Here is a 12868-nt window from a genome sequence, read left to right as displayed (position 1 = left end):
ATTTTATTTTATTTTATTTTATTTTATTTTATTTTATTTTATTTTATTTTATTTTATTTTATTTTATTTTATTTTATATTTCATTTCATTTCATTTCATTTCAGTGTTCCTCCTCTGGGCAGCACTGAGCCCAGTGGGTAACCTGGGACCTCCCTGTGCAGGGTCACGGCCCCTGTGCAGCCGGGTGGTCCCACAGGTCCCCCAGCCTGGAAGGACCCTCAGAGGGTGTCACGAGGGCAGATAGTGGGTGCAGCAAGACTTCAGGGGTGTCTGGGAGCAGGACAGGGCCAGGCTCAGGCAGGAGAGGCGTCCTTGCTCCTCTGGACTCACAAAAACTGCAGGGAGACGTGGTGCAGTCAGAACCCTGTGCTGACCATCGGGGAGGAGAAAGGGGAAAGGAAGAGTTACAGCTCTCTGCATCTTACAAATGGAAAAGGGAAAATTAAGCAGCTGAAAAATGCTGGTGGTGCTGCGTGCCTTGGGAGGGGATAACTGATGATCCCCTGAAAGGTCACGGCTTTGCTCATGGTCAGCCTACATCGAGCTGGTACATGGGCAGGGAATGAGTGGTGTGGTAGGTGAATTAACACAGGGTGGAAAAGCAGAATTTTGGGGGTTTTCCAATGGGGTTCAAGGGGACAAGTTGGAAGGATTTGAGCATGTTCTGGCTTTCTCCTCCTTCTCCTTCTCCTTCTCCTTCTCCTTCTCCTTCTCCTTCTCCTTCTCCTTCTCCTTCTCCTTCTCCTTCTCCTTCTCCTTCTCCTTCTCCTTCTCCTTCTCCTTCTCCTTCTCCTTCTCCTTCTCCTTCTCCTTCTCCTTCTCCTTCTCCTTCTCCTTCTCCTTCTCCTTCTCCGCCTTCTCTTTTCCTTCTCCTTCTCCTTCTCCTTCTCTTTTCCTTCTCCTTCCCTTCCCTTCCCTTCCCTTCCCTTCCCTTCCCTTCCCTTCCCTTCCCTTCCCTTCCCTTCCCTTCCCTTCCCTTCCCTTCCCTTCCCTTCCCTTCCCTTCCCTTCCCTTCCCTTCCCTTCCCTTCCCTTCCCTTCCCTTCCCTTCCCTTCCCTTCCCTTCCCTTCCCTTCCCTTCCCTTCCCTTCCCTTCCCTTCCCTTCCCTTCCCTTCCCTTCCCTTCCCTTCCCTTCCCTTCCCTTCCCTTCCCTTCCCTTCCCTTCCCTTCCCTTCCCTTCCCTTCCCTTCCCTTCCCTTCCCTTCCCTTCCCTTCCCTTCCCTTCCCACCAGTGCAGGATTTTTTAACCCCAAGAAAACAAACCCTTTTACTTTGATAGAGATCTCTGGGCTGTGTTTCTCTGTGCTGCTCGGAAAGTCCGTTTAAAACGTTTCATTTCTCTGTGTGTGTGTGTATCCTCAGATTTATTTTCACGCTGTGTCGCCTCGAAGTGATGGGCTGAGAGTGAGACCCCTCCCCAGGCACCTGTGAGTAACAATGAGGGGCTTCATTTCCAGCCGCGTTTCTGACCCGGACACCCTGGGACATTCCCGACTTTTCGAGTGACGAGGGCGGCGGAGCGGGGAGAGCCGGAGCGCGCGATGGCAGAGAAGTGCGACTGCATCGCCAGCATGTACGGCTACGACCTGGGCTGCCGCTTCGTCAACTTTCGCCCGCTGGGCTTCGGGGCCAACGGGCTGGTGCTGTCGGCCCTGGACAGCCGCAGCTGCCGCAAGGTGGCCGTGAAGAAGCTGACGCTGAGCGACGCCCGCAGCGTCAAGCACGCCTTCCGCGAGATCAAGATCATCCGCCGCCTCGACCACGAGAACATCGTCAAGGTCTACGAGGTGCTGGGCCCCAAGGGCGCCAAGCTGCGCGGGGATTTCTTCAAGTTCAACATGGTGTACATCGTGCAGGAGTACATGGAGACGGACCTGGCGCGGCTGCTGGAGCAGGGCAAGCTGGCTGAGGAGCACGCCAAGCTCTTCATGTACCAGCTGCTGCGCGGGCTCAAGTACATCCACTCGGCCAACGTCCTGCACCGCGACCTCAAGCCGGCCAACATCTTCATCAGCACGGAGGATCTGGTGCTGAAGATCGGCGACTTCGGCCTGGCCAGGATCGTGGATCAGCACTACTCGCACAAGGTAGGCAGTGCCCGGCTGGCCAGCACAGGGGTCAGATGGTGTCTGTGGCGTGATGTGGGTGGGCTGTGGGGGATCTTCCAGCGGAGCTGGAGCCTCTTTGGGCGGCTGGGAGCCCTGCTGGGTGGTCACTGCTGGTGGCTGCTCTGCCCCGAGCCATGACACATGTCCAGGGAGTCACAGTTTGGGTGGGAAGGGACCTTTAAAACTCGTTCAGCCCAACCTCCCAGCTAGGAGCAGGGACACCTTCCACTGGAAGGGGCTGCTCAGAGCCCTGTCCAGCCTGGCCTTCCATGGTTTCTGGGCACAGCCCATGCACTGAGCTCTGCCAGAGTCCCCAGGGCTCTGCAAAGAGCGCAGGGGAAGGATTTGAGTGCCCATCAGCTGCATTGCTTTGCTTTATGCTGTGTATATCAAACACACACTCAGGTATTTTGTTCTGTCTCAGCAGTGGACGGTGGGGAGGCGTGTGTTTGCTTGATTTACTCAAATGACTAAGCTCTGTGTTTCTTGCTCTGCTGCTGTTAAAAAGCACAAGCTGCTGGAAGCACGTGGAGAGGGGACCTGGCATGTCCACACCCACTCTGCTGGGCTTTGTCCTCGCTTCTTAAAAACCCGATTTTGTTTGAATTACATTCATTTAACATAGAGGGAGAGGAGTGGGTCTTTGAGGCTCAGCCAAATCCTTTCATCTGAGGTCTGGATCCAAATGACACATGAAGTTCTTTGCTGCTTGGCACTCAGTATCATGAAGCCACAAAAACACGAGTGACCGGGGCAGCCTGCAGTGCTGACAGCGGGCAGGCGGCGTGGGAGGCAGGGAGGGAGGGATAATGGCTGAGAAGGCTCTGTAACACACAGTCCCGGTGCTAATGGATCCTGAGCACAGCTGCAGATGTAAATTGCAGGTTGCCTTCCAGGCTGGAGCTCTTGAGCAGTGGAGGAGCGTGGCAGAGGCTCCGTCAGCCCACGTGTTCCTGGGAGAACGCAAAGCCACGGCGTGGTCTGCAGCTGGCTTCTGGTTAAAGCCACTCTTTGGTGCTGCGAGATCAGATGGAATCTGTTCTCAAGAGCTGGATGTGTCTGTGGGTGCAGCTGGGGTCCTGCATGGATCTGTCGTTGTGCCTGTGCTGAGGTTTAAATGCGCTTTGGACTCACCAGTGGGCTCCTGCCCGTTGCTCTGGGATGGCAAAAAGACAATCTCATGATCCTGAGCTGATTTATTCTGGATATGAGCCTGGGATGTGGGGAGAAACAGAGCCTGGGGAAAAGGAACAAAGCTGCAGGAAGCAAGCATGGGGTCCCTGTCACACTGCCTGCCCTTTCTGTGCTCCCTTCCTCACTCATTATTTATGGCCCAGCTCAGAAAGAGTCTCCCAGCTTTTGAAACGTGTGATTTGTTTGTTTTAAAATCAGGCAACTCCCAGAGAAAACCCCTGCAAACAAGGCAGGCTACATGAACACAGAAAGTCTCTGATTTAAGGACAACAGTGTTGTCAAAGACAGTGGGGTCAGCTCAGGAGTCATCTGTTGGTGTCTGCTGCGGAATTATTATTATTTCTAAGCAATCCTCTGTTGCCTCAATGACAGCCAGTGCAGTGGAAGGAGCTGTCAAGGGCTGCAGCTTCATGTTGGTGTTTAACTCTGGCAGATGCCATGAATATCTCCAATTCCTCACAGGGTGGGAGGCTGGAGGATCAGTGCAAAAAAGCCCATGTGAGTGTGCAGAGAAAGCTGGAGGCTGGTCCAGAGCAGAGCTGGAAGCAGCAGATAGCATCAGCTGTTGGTGATCCTGGTGGTGGCAAGGATGGGTTTGTCAGAGCTGGTTTTATCAGAGCTGGGTTTGCCAGGGCTGGGTTTGGGTTAGGGCTGGGTTTGTCAGAGCTGGGTTTGTCAGAGCTGGGTTTGTCAGAGCTGGGTTTGTCAGGGCTGGGTTTGCCAGGGCTGGGTTTACCAGGGCTGGGTTTGCCAGGGCTGGGTTTGTCAGAGCTGGGTTTGCCCAGGCTGGGTTTGTCAGGGCTGGGTTTGTCAGGGCTGGGTTTGTCAGGGTTGGGTTTGTCAGGGCTGGGTTTGTCAGGGCTGGGTTTGTCAGAGCTGGGTTTGTCAGGGCTGGGTTTGTCAGGGCTGGGTTTGTCAGGGTTGGGTTTGTCAGGGCTGGGTTTGTCAGGGCTGGGTTTGTCAGGGCTGGGTTTGTCAGGGCTGGGTTTGCCAGAGCTGGGTTTGTCAGAACTGGGTTTGCCAGAGCTGGGTTTGTCAGGGCTGGGTTTGTCACAGCTGGGTTTGCCAGGGCTGGGTTTGTCAGGGCTGGGTTTGCCAGGCTGGGTTTGTCAGGGCTGGGTTTGCAGGGCTGGGTTTGCCAGGCTGGGTTTGTCAGGGTTGGGTTTGTCAGGGCTGGGTTTGTCAGGGCTGGGTTTGTCAGGGCTGGGTTTGCCAGGCTGGGTTTGTCAGGGCTGGGTTTGCCAGGCTGGGTTTGTCAGGGCTGGGTTTGCAGGGCTGGGTTTGCCAGGCTGGGTTTGCCAGAGCTGGGTTTGTCACAGCTGGGTTTACCAGGGCAGGGTTTGTCAGAGCTGGCTTTGTCAGGGCTGGGTTTGTCAGGGCTGGGTTTGTCAGAGCTGGGTTTGCCAGGGCTGGGTTTGCCAGGGCTGGGTTTGTCAGGGCTGGGTTTGTCAGAGCTGGGATTGCCACCGCTGGGTTTGCCCAGGCTGGGTTTGCCAGAGCTGGGTTTGTCAGGGCTGGGTTTGTCAGAGCTGGGTTTGTCAGGGCTGGGTTTGCCACGGCTGGGTTTGTCAGGGCTGGGTTTGTCAGAGCTGGGTTTGTCAGAGCTGGGTTTGCCACGGCTGGGTTTGTCAGGGCTGGGTTTGTCAGAGCTGGGTTTGTCAGGGCTGGGTTTGCCAGGCTGGGTTTGTCAGAGCTGGGTTTGTCAGGGCTGGGTTTGCAGGGCTGGGTTTGCCAGGCTGGGTTTGCCAGGCTGGGTTTGTCAGAGCTGGGTTTGTCAAGGCTGGGTTTGTCCCAGCTGGGTTTGTCAGGGCTGGGTTTGTCAGGGCTGGGTTTGTCAGGGCTGGGTTTGTCAGGGCTGGGTTTGTCAGGGCTGGGTTTGTCAGGGCTGGGTTTGTCAGGGCTGGGTTTGCCAGGCTGGGTTTGTCAGGGCTGGGTTTGTCAGGGCTGGGTTTGCAGGGCTGGGTTTGCCAGGCTGGGTTTGCCAGGCTGGGTTTGTCAGAGCTGGGTTTGTCAAGGCTGGGTTTGCCAGAGCTGGGTTTGTCAGGGCTGGGTTTGTCAGGGCTGGGTTTGTCAGGGCTGGGTTTGTCAGGGCTGGGTTTGCCAGGCTGGGTTTGCCAGGCTGGGTTTGTCAGGGCTGGGTTTGTCAGGGCTGGGTTTGTCAGGGCTGGGTTTGTCAGGGCTGGGTTTGCCAGGGCTGGGTTTGCCAGGCTGGGTTTGCCAGGGCTGGGTTTGTCAGAGCTGGGTTTGTCACAGCTGGGTTTGTCAGAGCTGGGTTTGCCACAGCTGGGTTTGTCAGAGCTGGGTTTGTCACAGCTGGGTTTTCCAGGGCTGGGTTTGTCAGAGCTGGGTGTTCCAGGGCTGGGTTTGCCACGGCTGGGTGTTCCAGGGCTGGGTTTTCCAGGGCTGGGTTTGCCACAGCTGGGTTTGCCAGGGCTGGGTTTGCCAGGGCTGGGTTTGATGGGATGTAGCCCTGCCTTTGATGTCCAGCGCATTGGAGATGGCTCAGGGGAATCAATTCCTTTCCCTGTTTCCCTTTCAAGCTCTGCTCCCCTGCACAGCTCGCTCAGATTGATGAGCTCCGTGCTCTGGCAGGAGGCAGAGCAGTGGAGCATCCCGAGTCTGAGTCTGTGGGACCTCCACCCCAGGGCCCCCCTGATTCCTTAGAGTTTTAGCTTTTATATTTTTCAAATCCTGTATTGCTTTGGTGCATAGCTCCAATCTCCATATAAAGTGTTGGCTGCTGTCTCTACATTTTGGGCAGGCAGAACAATCTTCTGAGAGCCTCTGAGGCGAGGAAGGGTGTATTAAGCGCGTGGATTTTTTTTCTCTTAGCATGTTTTGTGTCTGGAGTATGCTTTCACTAATGGCTGGGCACTGCTAACACAAAGGATTGCAGGTTGTGGCGTTATTTGTCTCAAAGGTCACATCTCTTCTGACCTGATGTTGCTCAAATCCCAAACCTTCCTGGTGAGTGTTAAAACGGCAGATGTGAACCACGCTGGATTGTGAGCAGGATTTCAAACACAGCTTGGAAAACACATACCATCCTGGCCTGGCAAGATGTCTTGTTTATGTGACAAGACATCCATCCATCCATCCATCCATCCATCCATCCATCCATCCATCCATCATCCATCCATCCATCCATCCATCCATCCATCCATCCATCCATCCATCCATCCATCCATCATCCATCCATCATCCATCCATCGTCCATCATCCATCATCCATCATCCATCCATCCATCCATCATCCATCCATCATCCATCATCCATCATCCATGGAAATCCCACCCCACGGAGGTGTGCCAGCCCTTTTAGGGGCAGTTATTGCCGTAAATACTTCACAGACCATCTCCGATGCTTTGAAGTCCTCCTTTAGTTTTGTACTCAACGAGTGTTTTGTACTTCAGCGCAAGCATAACCACTTCCAGTCCATCCAGTGAAATAAGAGAATTCCCAGCTGGGTGGTGGCGAGGAGGACTTTGGAGGAGTTGAGGGGCTGTGTGCTCTTGTGGACAGGACCACCCTCCGTGTCCAGCCAGTTCTGACCTCCCCTCGTTTGTCACGGTGACCACAGCTCGTTTGTTCTCCTGCTCTGTCCTCCAGCCTGTAATTGTGCGTGCTGCTGAAATGAACGCCCTCTGCCCTCCCAAAATTCTCCCAGATGTGAGCCTGTCTCCTTGCTGGGGCCACACACGGCCGCCGTTCTGCTGTCTCCTGTGGAACAGCCTTCCCGCAAACCCGGCGTCTCCCAGAACTGCCCGACCTGCATTTTATAAATGAGGTTAAAATCCCTGCTGTGAAGAGGCACAAGCCTGCTGCTGCTCCAGGATTATTCCAAAAGCTTGGGCTTGCTGCTATTTTGAGCCCCTCCATGTGCACCAGGAGCTGATCCGGCTCCCACGGGTGCAGCAGCAGAAATCCCAACCGTGTGTGTGGCTGGAGGCACGGATGCTCGGGCTGTGCTTGGATCCTGACGGATCTCCAGCTCGAGGGCACCTGGTCTGTACCCCTGCAGCTTTTTGGCTGCAGGAAGGTGGGTTCTGGTGCGGAACACGCCTGGGAGAAGCCTTGGGATGCGGCGTGGGGCTGCTGGGTTTGCGGTAGGTGGGATCCTGCGCTCCGTGGCCCCTGGAGGAGGATCACTCCGGCTCCAGGGAGGAGCCCTGGGGTTGGACAGTGGTGGTTTTGGAGAACCAGCAGCTCTGTGCTCCACGTGTGCTGCCCTGGTGTGCCAGGACCCATGGAAGGCAGGTTCATTGTGCTGTCACCAGGGTGACACCGAGATGCAGCACTGCCTGCCCTGAGTTGTTTCTCCTTCTGGTGTTTACAAGCAAAACGCAAAATACGTGTTGTGTAAGGAATTTGAAAAAGCATCCATTTCTCTTTGCTTTCCAGTTCCCTCGCTGTGCTGTTTGATGCTTATCCTACCTGTAGTGAATTCATCACCTTTATAGATTGCCTGAGATGCTGCCACACACGCAGGAGGACAAGAGGAGAAGCAGGAAAAGGATACTAGGAAATTGCCAGGGAAAAAAAATATATGTAGCATGGAAGGGCTTAGACTTGAAACTACTTCCATTTTTCAATTAACTCCATTATGTTGTTTTTTATAAAGAGACTCTTCAGTGCAGAAAGAGCTGTGCTGAATCCACAGAATATTGTCACAAAGAGGTTATGTTCCATCTTAATTAGAACTAATTAATATGCTTCGGCTCTCGGTCTTGCTGTCTGGTTGAATCTACGTGAACGGTGAAATCCTTGTGCTGGAGCCCTGCCTCGCTGAGCTGATGGCCAGAAGTGCTGGGACTGCCCAGCCTGGCACCACAGGTCGGGGCTGAGTCCGTGCCCAGCCCAGGTGCAGGTGGGTCCTGGTCCTGTGGCACTGAGCTCATGATCCTGGATCCCAAAGGTGTGGTGGCATTTCTCCTGAAGCTGCGGTGGCATTTCTCCCAAAGCTGTGGTGGCATTTCTCCCAAAGCTGCGGTGGCATTTCTCCCAAAGGTGTGGTTGCATTTCTCCCAAAGCTGCAGTGGCATTTCTCCCAAAGCTGCAGTGGCATTTCTCCCAAAGGTGTGGTGGCATTCCTCCCAAAGGTGTGATGGCATTTCTCCCAAAACTGCAGTGGCATTTCTCCCAAAACTGCAGTGGCATTTCTCCCAAAGCTGCAGTAGCATTTCTGCCAAAGCTGTGATTGCATTTCTCCAAAGCTGCAGTGGCATTTCTCCCAAAGCTGCGGTGGCATTTCTCCCAAAGCTGTGGTGGCATTTCTCCCAAAGCTGCAGTGGCATTTCTCCCAGAGGTGTGGTGGCATTTCTCCCAAAGCTGCAGCGGCATTTCTCCCAAAGCTGCAGTGGCATTTCTCCCAAAGCTGCAGTGGCATTTCTCCCAGAGGTGTGGTGGCATTTCTCCCAAAGCTGCAGCGACATTTCTCCCAAAGGTGTGATGGCATTTCTTCCAAAACTGCAGTGGCATTTCTCCCAAAGCTGCAGTGGCATTTCTCCCAAAACTGCAGTGGCATTTCTCCCAAAACTGCAGTGGCAATTCTCCCAAAACTGCGGTGGCATTTCTCCCAAAGCTGCGATTGCATTTCTCCCAAAGCTGTGATTGCATTTCTCCCAAAGATGCGGTGGCATTTCTGCCAAAGATGCAGTGGCATTTCTCCCAAATCTGTGGTGGCATTTCTCCCAAAACTGCAGTGGCATTTCTCCCAAAGCTGCGGTGGCATTTCTCCCAAAGGTGTGGTGGCATTTCTCCCAAAGGTGTGGTGGCATTTCTCCCAAAACTGCGGTGGCATTTCTCCCAAAACTGCAGTGGCATTTCTCCCAAAACTGCGGTGGCATTTATCCCAAAGCTGTGGTGGCATTTCTCCCAAAGATGTGGTGGCATTTCTCCGCAGTGGCATTTCTCCCAAAGCTGCAGTGGCATTTCTCCGCAGTGGCATTTCTCCCAAAGCTGCAGTGGCATTTCTCCCAAAGGTGTGGTTGCATTTCTCCGAAAGCTGCAGCAGCATTTCTCCCAATGCTGCAGTGGCATTTCTCCCAAAACTGCAGTGGCATTTCTCCCAAAACTGCAGTGGCATTTCTCCCAAAACTGCAGTGGCATTTCTCCCAAAGCTGCGGTGGCATTTCTCCCAAAGCTGCAGTGGCATTTCTCCCAAAGCTGCAGTGGCATTTCTCCCAAAGCTGCAGTGGCATTTCTCCCAAAGCTGCAGCGGCATTTCTCCCAAAACTGCAGTGGCATTTCTCCCAAAGCTGTGGTGGCATTTCTCCCTAGAACCTGTTAGTCCACAGGACTACAGCTAATTCTAATTCCTGCAGGCAGCAGGACGGGAGCTCGGGTGTTCCCTAAAAATAGGGATCTAGCCCACGTTGTTAGTGGGGGGAAGGTGTCGGGGCTGTGTCAGCCGCTCGAGGCTGGGATGCTGCGCTGCCCACGGGAGGACCTCAAGCCAGGTCAGAAAAGTCTCAATTTTCAGAGCTCAAATCACTCTGCCCGGTATTCTCCCATGAGGAAGGGCAGGGATAACGCAGAGCCCAGTGTCGGATGCCCTGGGAGGCAGTGGTGGGGTCCATGAGGTGGGATCCTCCATGGTGGGGTCCATGGGGTGGGATCCTCCATGGTGGGGTCCATGGGGTGGGATCCTCCATGGTGGGGTCCTCCATGGTGGGGTCCACGAGGTGGGATCCTCCATGGTGGGGTCCATGGGGTGGGATCCTCCATGGTGGGGTCCATGAGGTGGGATCCTCCATGGTGGGGTCCATGAGGTTGGATCCTCCATGGTGGGGTCCTCCATGGTGGGATCCTCCATGGTGGGGTCCACAAGGTTGGATCCTCCATGGTGAGGTCCATGGGGTGGGATCCTCCATGGTGAGGTCCATGGGGTGGGATCCTCCATGGTGGGGTCCATGGGGTGGGATCCTCCATGGTGGAGTCCATGGGGTGGGATCCTCCATGGTGGGGAGCAGTGTTAAATCCGTAAGGACGTGGCTCTCCTTCCCTGGGAGAGGGAATAAATGGCTCCAGCCAAGAATTGCCCTGGATTACTACCCTCAGATTTATTTTCCTGGGGTTCTCCAATAAATTCCAGTGTCTCCGTTGTTGGGAGTAACTGCAGCAGCTGAGAAGTGGTGGTTTGATCGGGTAACGCCTGGGGGCTTCTGTGCTGGTTCTGACTGAGCAGCATTTGCAAAAATATAACACCATTAAAGGAAACTTCTTAGCTAATCAGTCTCCATTACAACTTATCATGAGAAGGCCAAAATTAAAACGTTCTTTTCAAAGCAAGCCCTTTATGATTAAAAGCTTGATGACTCGCACATTTGGGAATTGGCACAAAAACCTGCACTGGGGGAAGAGGAGTGTGATCAGCCTCGTGGTGTTTGTGGTGTTTAGGTGGAGAGATGCATCCTACAGCATCCCAGGAAATGCCCTGCAGCACAACTCCAGGTGTAGTGCAGCTGGAAACAGCCTGTGGAACTAACTCAGCAGGGATGGAGTTTTCAAATAAGCTTTTACGTGAACTGTGTTCATGCCGTCATTGCGTTTTTACATTCTCCAAACACTTTGTGGCATTTAAATGCAATCCAGCTTTATAATTTAATTTTATTTTGCTGCTCCTGCCGCATTTCAATCTACCTCCTTCTGTTAATGTGTTATATTTGATATAGAAAGGGCTGATTATGAATATTCCAGTGTTACCCCGATGCAATAACCACCCATGCCCAACCCCAGGGTGGCAGTGAGGGGTCCCTGGGTTATTCCCAGGCTGCTGGGACACGTCCCCTGGCTCCAGCAGGGCTGGGAGCACTTGGCTCTGGTGACAAATCCAGGTGGGCTCAGGAGCAGAGAGGGGATGGCCTTCATCCCACGGATGCTGCTGAGAGCTTCTCCTGGGGAAGCAGGTCAGGTATCCCAAACACCATCCTCACTGCCAGCACAGTGGGATGAGGAGCTGCCCCACAACATCTGGGGGTCAGGAGCTGCCCCAAACATCCTCACTGCCAGCACAGTGGGATGAGGAGCTGCCCCACAACATCTGGGGGTCAGGAGCTGCCCCAAACATCCTCACTGCCAGCACAGTGGGGTGAGGAGCTGCCCCACAACATCTGGGGGTGAGGAGCTGCCCCACAGCATCCTCACTGCCAGCACAGTGGGGTGAGGAGCTGCCCCACAACATCTGGGGGTGAGGAGCTGCCCCACAGCATCTGGGGGTGAGGAGCTGCCCCAAACATCCTCACTGCCAGCACAGTGGGGTGAGGAGCTGCCCCTCAACATCTGGGGGTGAGGAGCTGCCCCAAACATCCTCACTGCCAGCACAGTGGGGTGAGGAGCTGCCCCACAGCATCTGGGGGTGAGGAGCTGCCCCAAACATCCTCACTGCCAGCACAGTGGGGCTGGGGTGAGGAGCTGCCCCACAACATCTGGGGGTGAGGAGCTGCCCCAAACATCCTCACTGACAGCACAGTGGGGTGAGGAGCTGCCCCACAGCATCTGGGGGTCAGGAGCTGCCCCACAGCATCTGGGGGTGAGGAGCTGCCCCACAGCATCCTCACTGCCAGCACAGTGGGGTGAGGAGCTGCCCCACAACATCTGGGGGTGAGGAGCTGCCCCACAGCATCTGGGGGTGAGGAGCTGCCCCACAGCATCCTCACTGCCAGCACGGTGGGGTGAGGAGCTGCCCCAAACATCTGGGGGTGAGGAGCTGCCCCAAACATCCTCACTGCCAGCACGGTGGGGTGAGGAGCTGCCCCACAGCATCTGGGGGTCAGGAGCTGCCCCACAGCATCCTCACTGCCAGCACAGTGGGGTGAGGAGCTGCCCCACAGCATCCTCACTGCCAGCACAGTGGGGTGAGGAGCTCCCCAAACATCTGGGGGTGAGGAGCTGCCCCACAGCATCTGGGGGTCAGGAGCTGCCCCAAACATCTGGGGGTGAGGAGCTGCCCCACAGCATCCTCACTGCCAGCACAGTGGGGTGAGGAGCTGCCCCACAACATCTGGGGGTCAGGAGCTGCCCCACAACATCCTCACTGCCAGCTCAGTGGGGTGAGGAGCTGCCCCACAGCATCCTCACTGCCAGCACGGTGGGGTGAGGAGCTGCCCCACAGCATCTGGGGGTCAGGAGCTGCCCCAAACATCTGGGGGTGAGGAGCTGCCCCAAACATCCTCACTGCCAGCACAGTGGGGTGAGGAGCTGCCCCACAACATCTGGGGGTCAGGAGCTGCCCCACAGCATCCTCACGGCCAGCTCAGTGGGGTAAGGAGCTGCCCCACAACATCCTCACTGCCAGCACAGTGGGGTGAGGAGCTGCCCCACAGCATCAGGGGGTGAGGGGCTGCCCCACAGCATCCTCACTGCCAGCACAGTGAGGTGAGGAGCTGCCCCAAACATCTGGGGGTGAGGAGCTGCCCCACAGCATCTGGGGGTGAGGAGCTGTCCCAAACATCTGGGGGTGAGGAGCTGCCCCACAGCATCCTCACTGCCAGCACAGTGGGGTGAGGAGCTGCCCCAAACATCTGGGGGTGAGGAGCTGCCCCTCAAATTCTGGGGGTGAGGACCTGC

The 12868-nt window shown here is 55.3% G+C and overlaps 1 protein-coding gene across 2 annotated transcripts in view; it reads left to right on the top strand.

Moving 5' to 3' along the window:
- Nucleotides 1-12868, top strand: part of MAPK4 (mitogen-activated protein kinase 4) — a 53639-nt gene that overhangs the window by 27162 nt on the left and 13609 nt on the right. For both annotated transcript variants that reach the window (XM_072922260.1, XM_041711193.2), the window contains exon 2: nt 1363-2087. In XM_072922260.1, the coding sequence (XP_072778361.1) occupies nt 1542-2087 (546 nt within the window). In that variant the 5' untranslated portion in view covers nt 1363-1541. The remainder of the gene's footprint in view (nt 1-1362; nt 2088-12868) is intronic.

The sequence above is a fragment of the Taeniopygia guttata genome, chromosome Z (assembly GCF_048771995.1).
Source record: "Taeniopygia guttata chromosome Z, bTaeGut7.mat, whole genome shotgun sequence".
Lineage (NCBI taxonomy): Eukaryota > Metazoa > Chordata > Aves > Passeriformes > Estrildidae > Taeniopygia > Taeniopygia guttata.
Note: the sequence above shows the minus strand (reverse complement) of the source record. Positions and strands in the feature narration are given on the sequence as shown.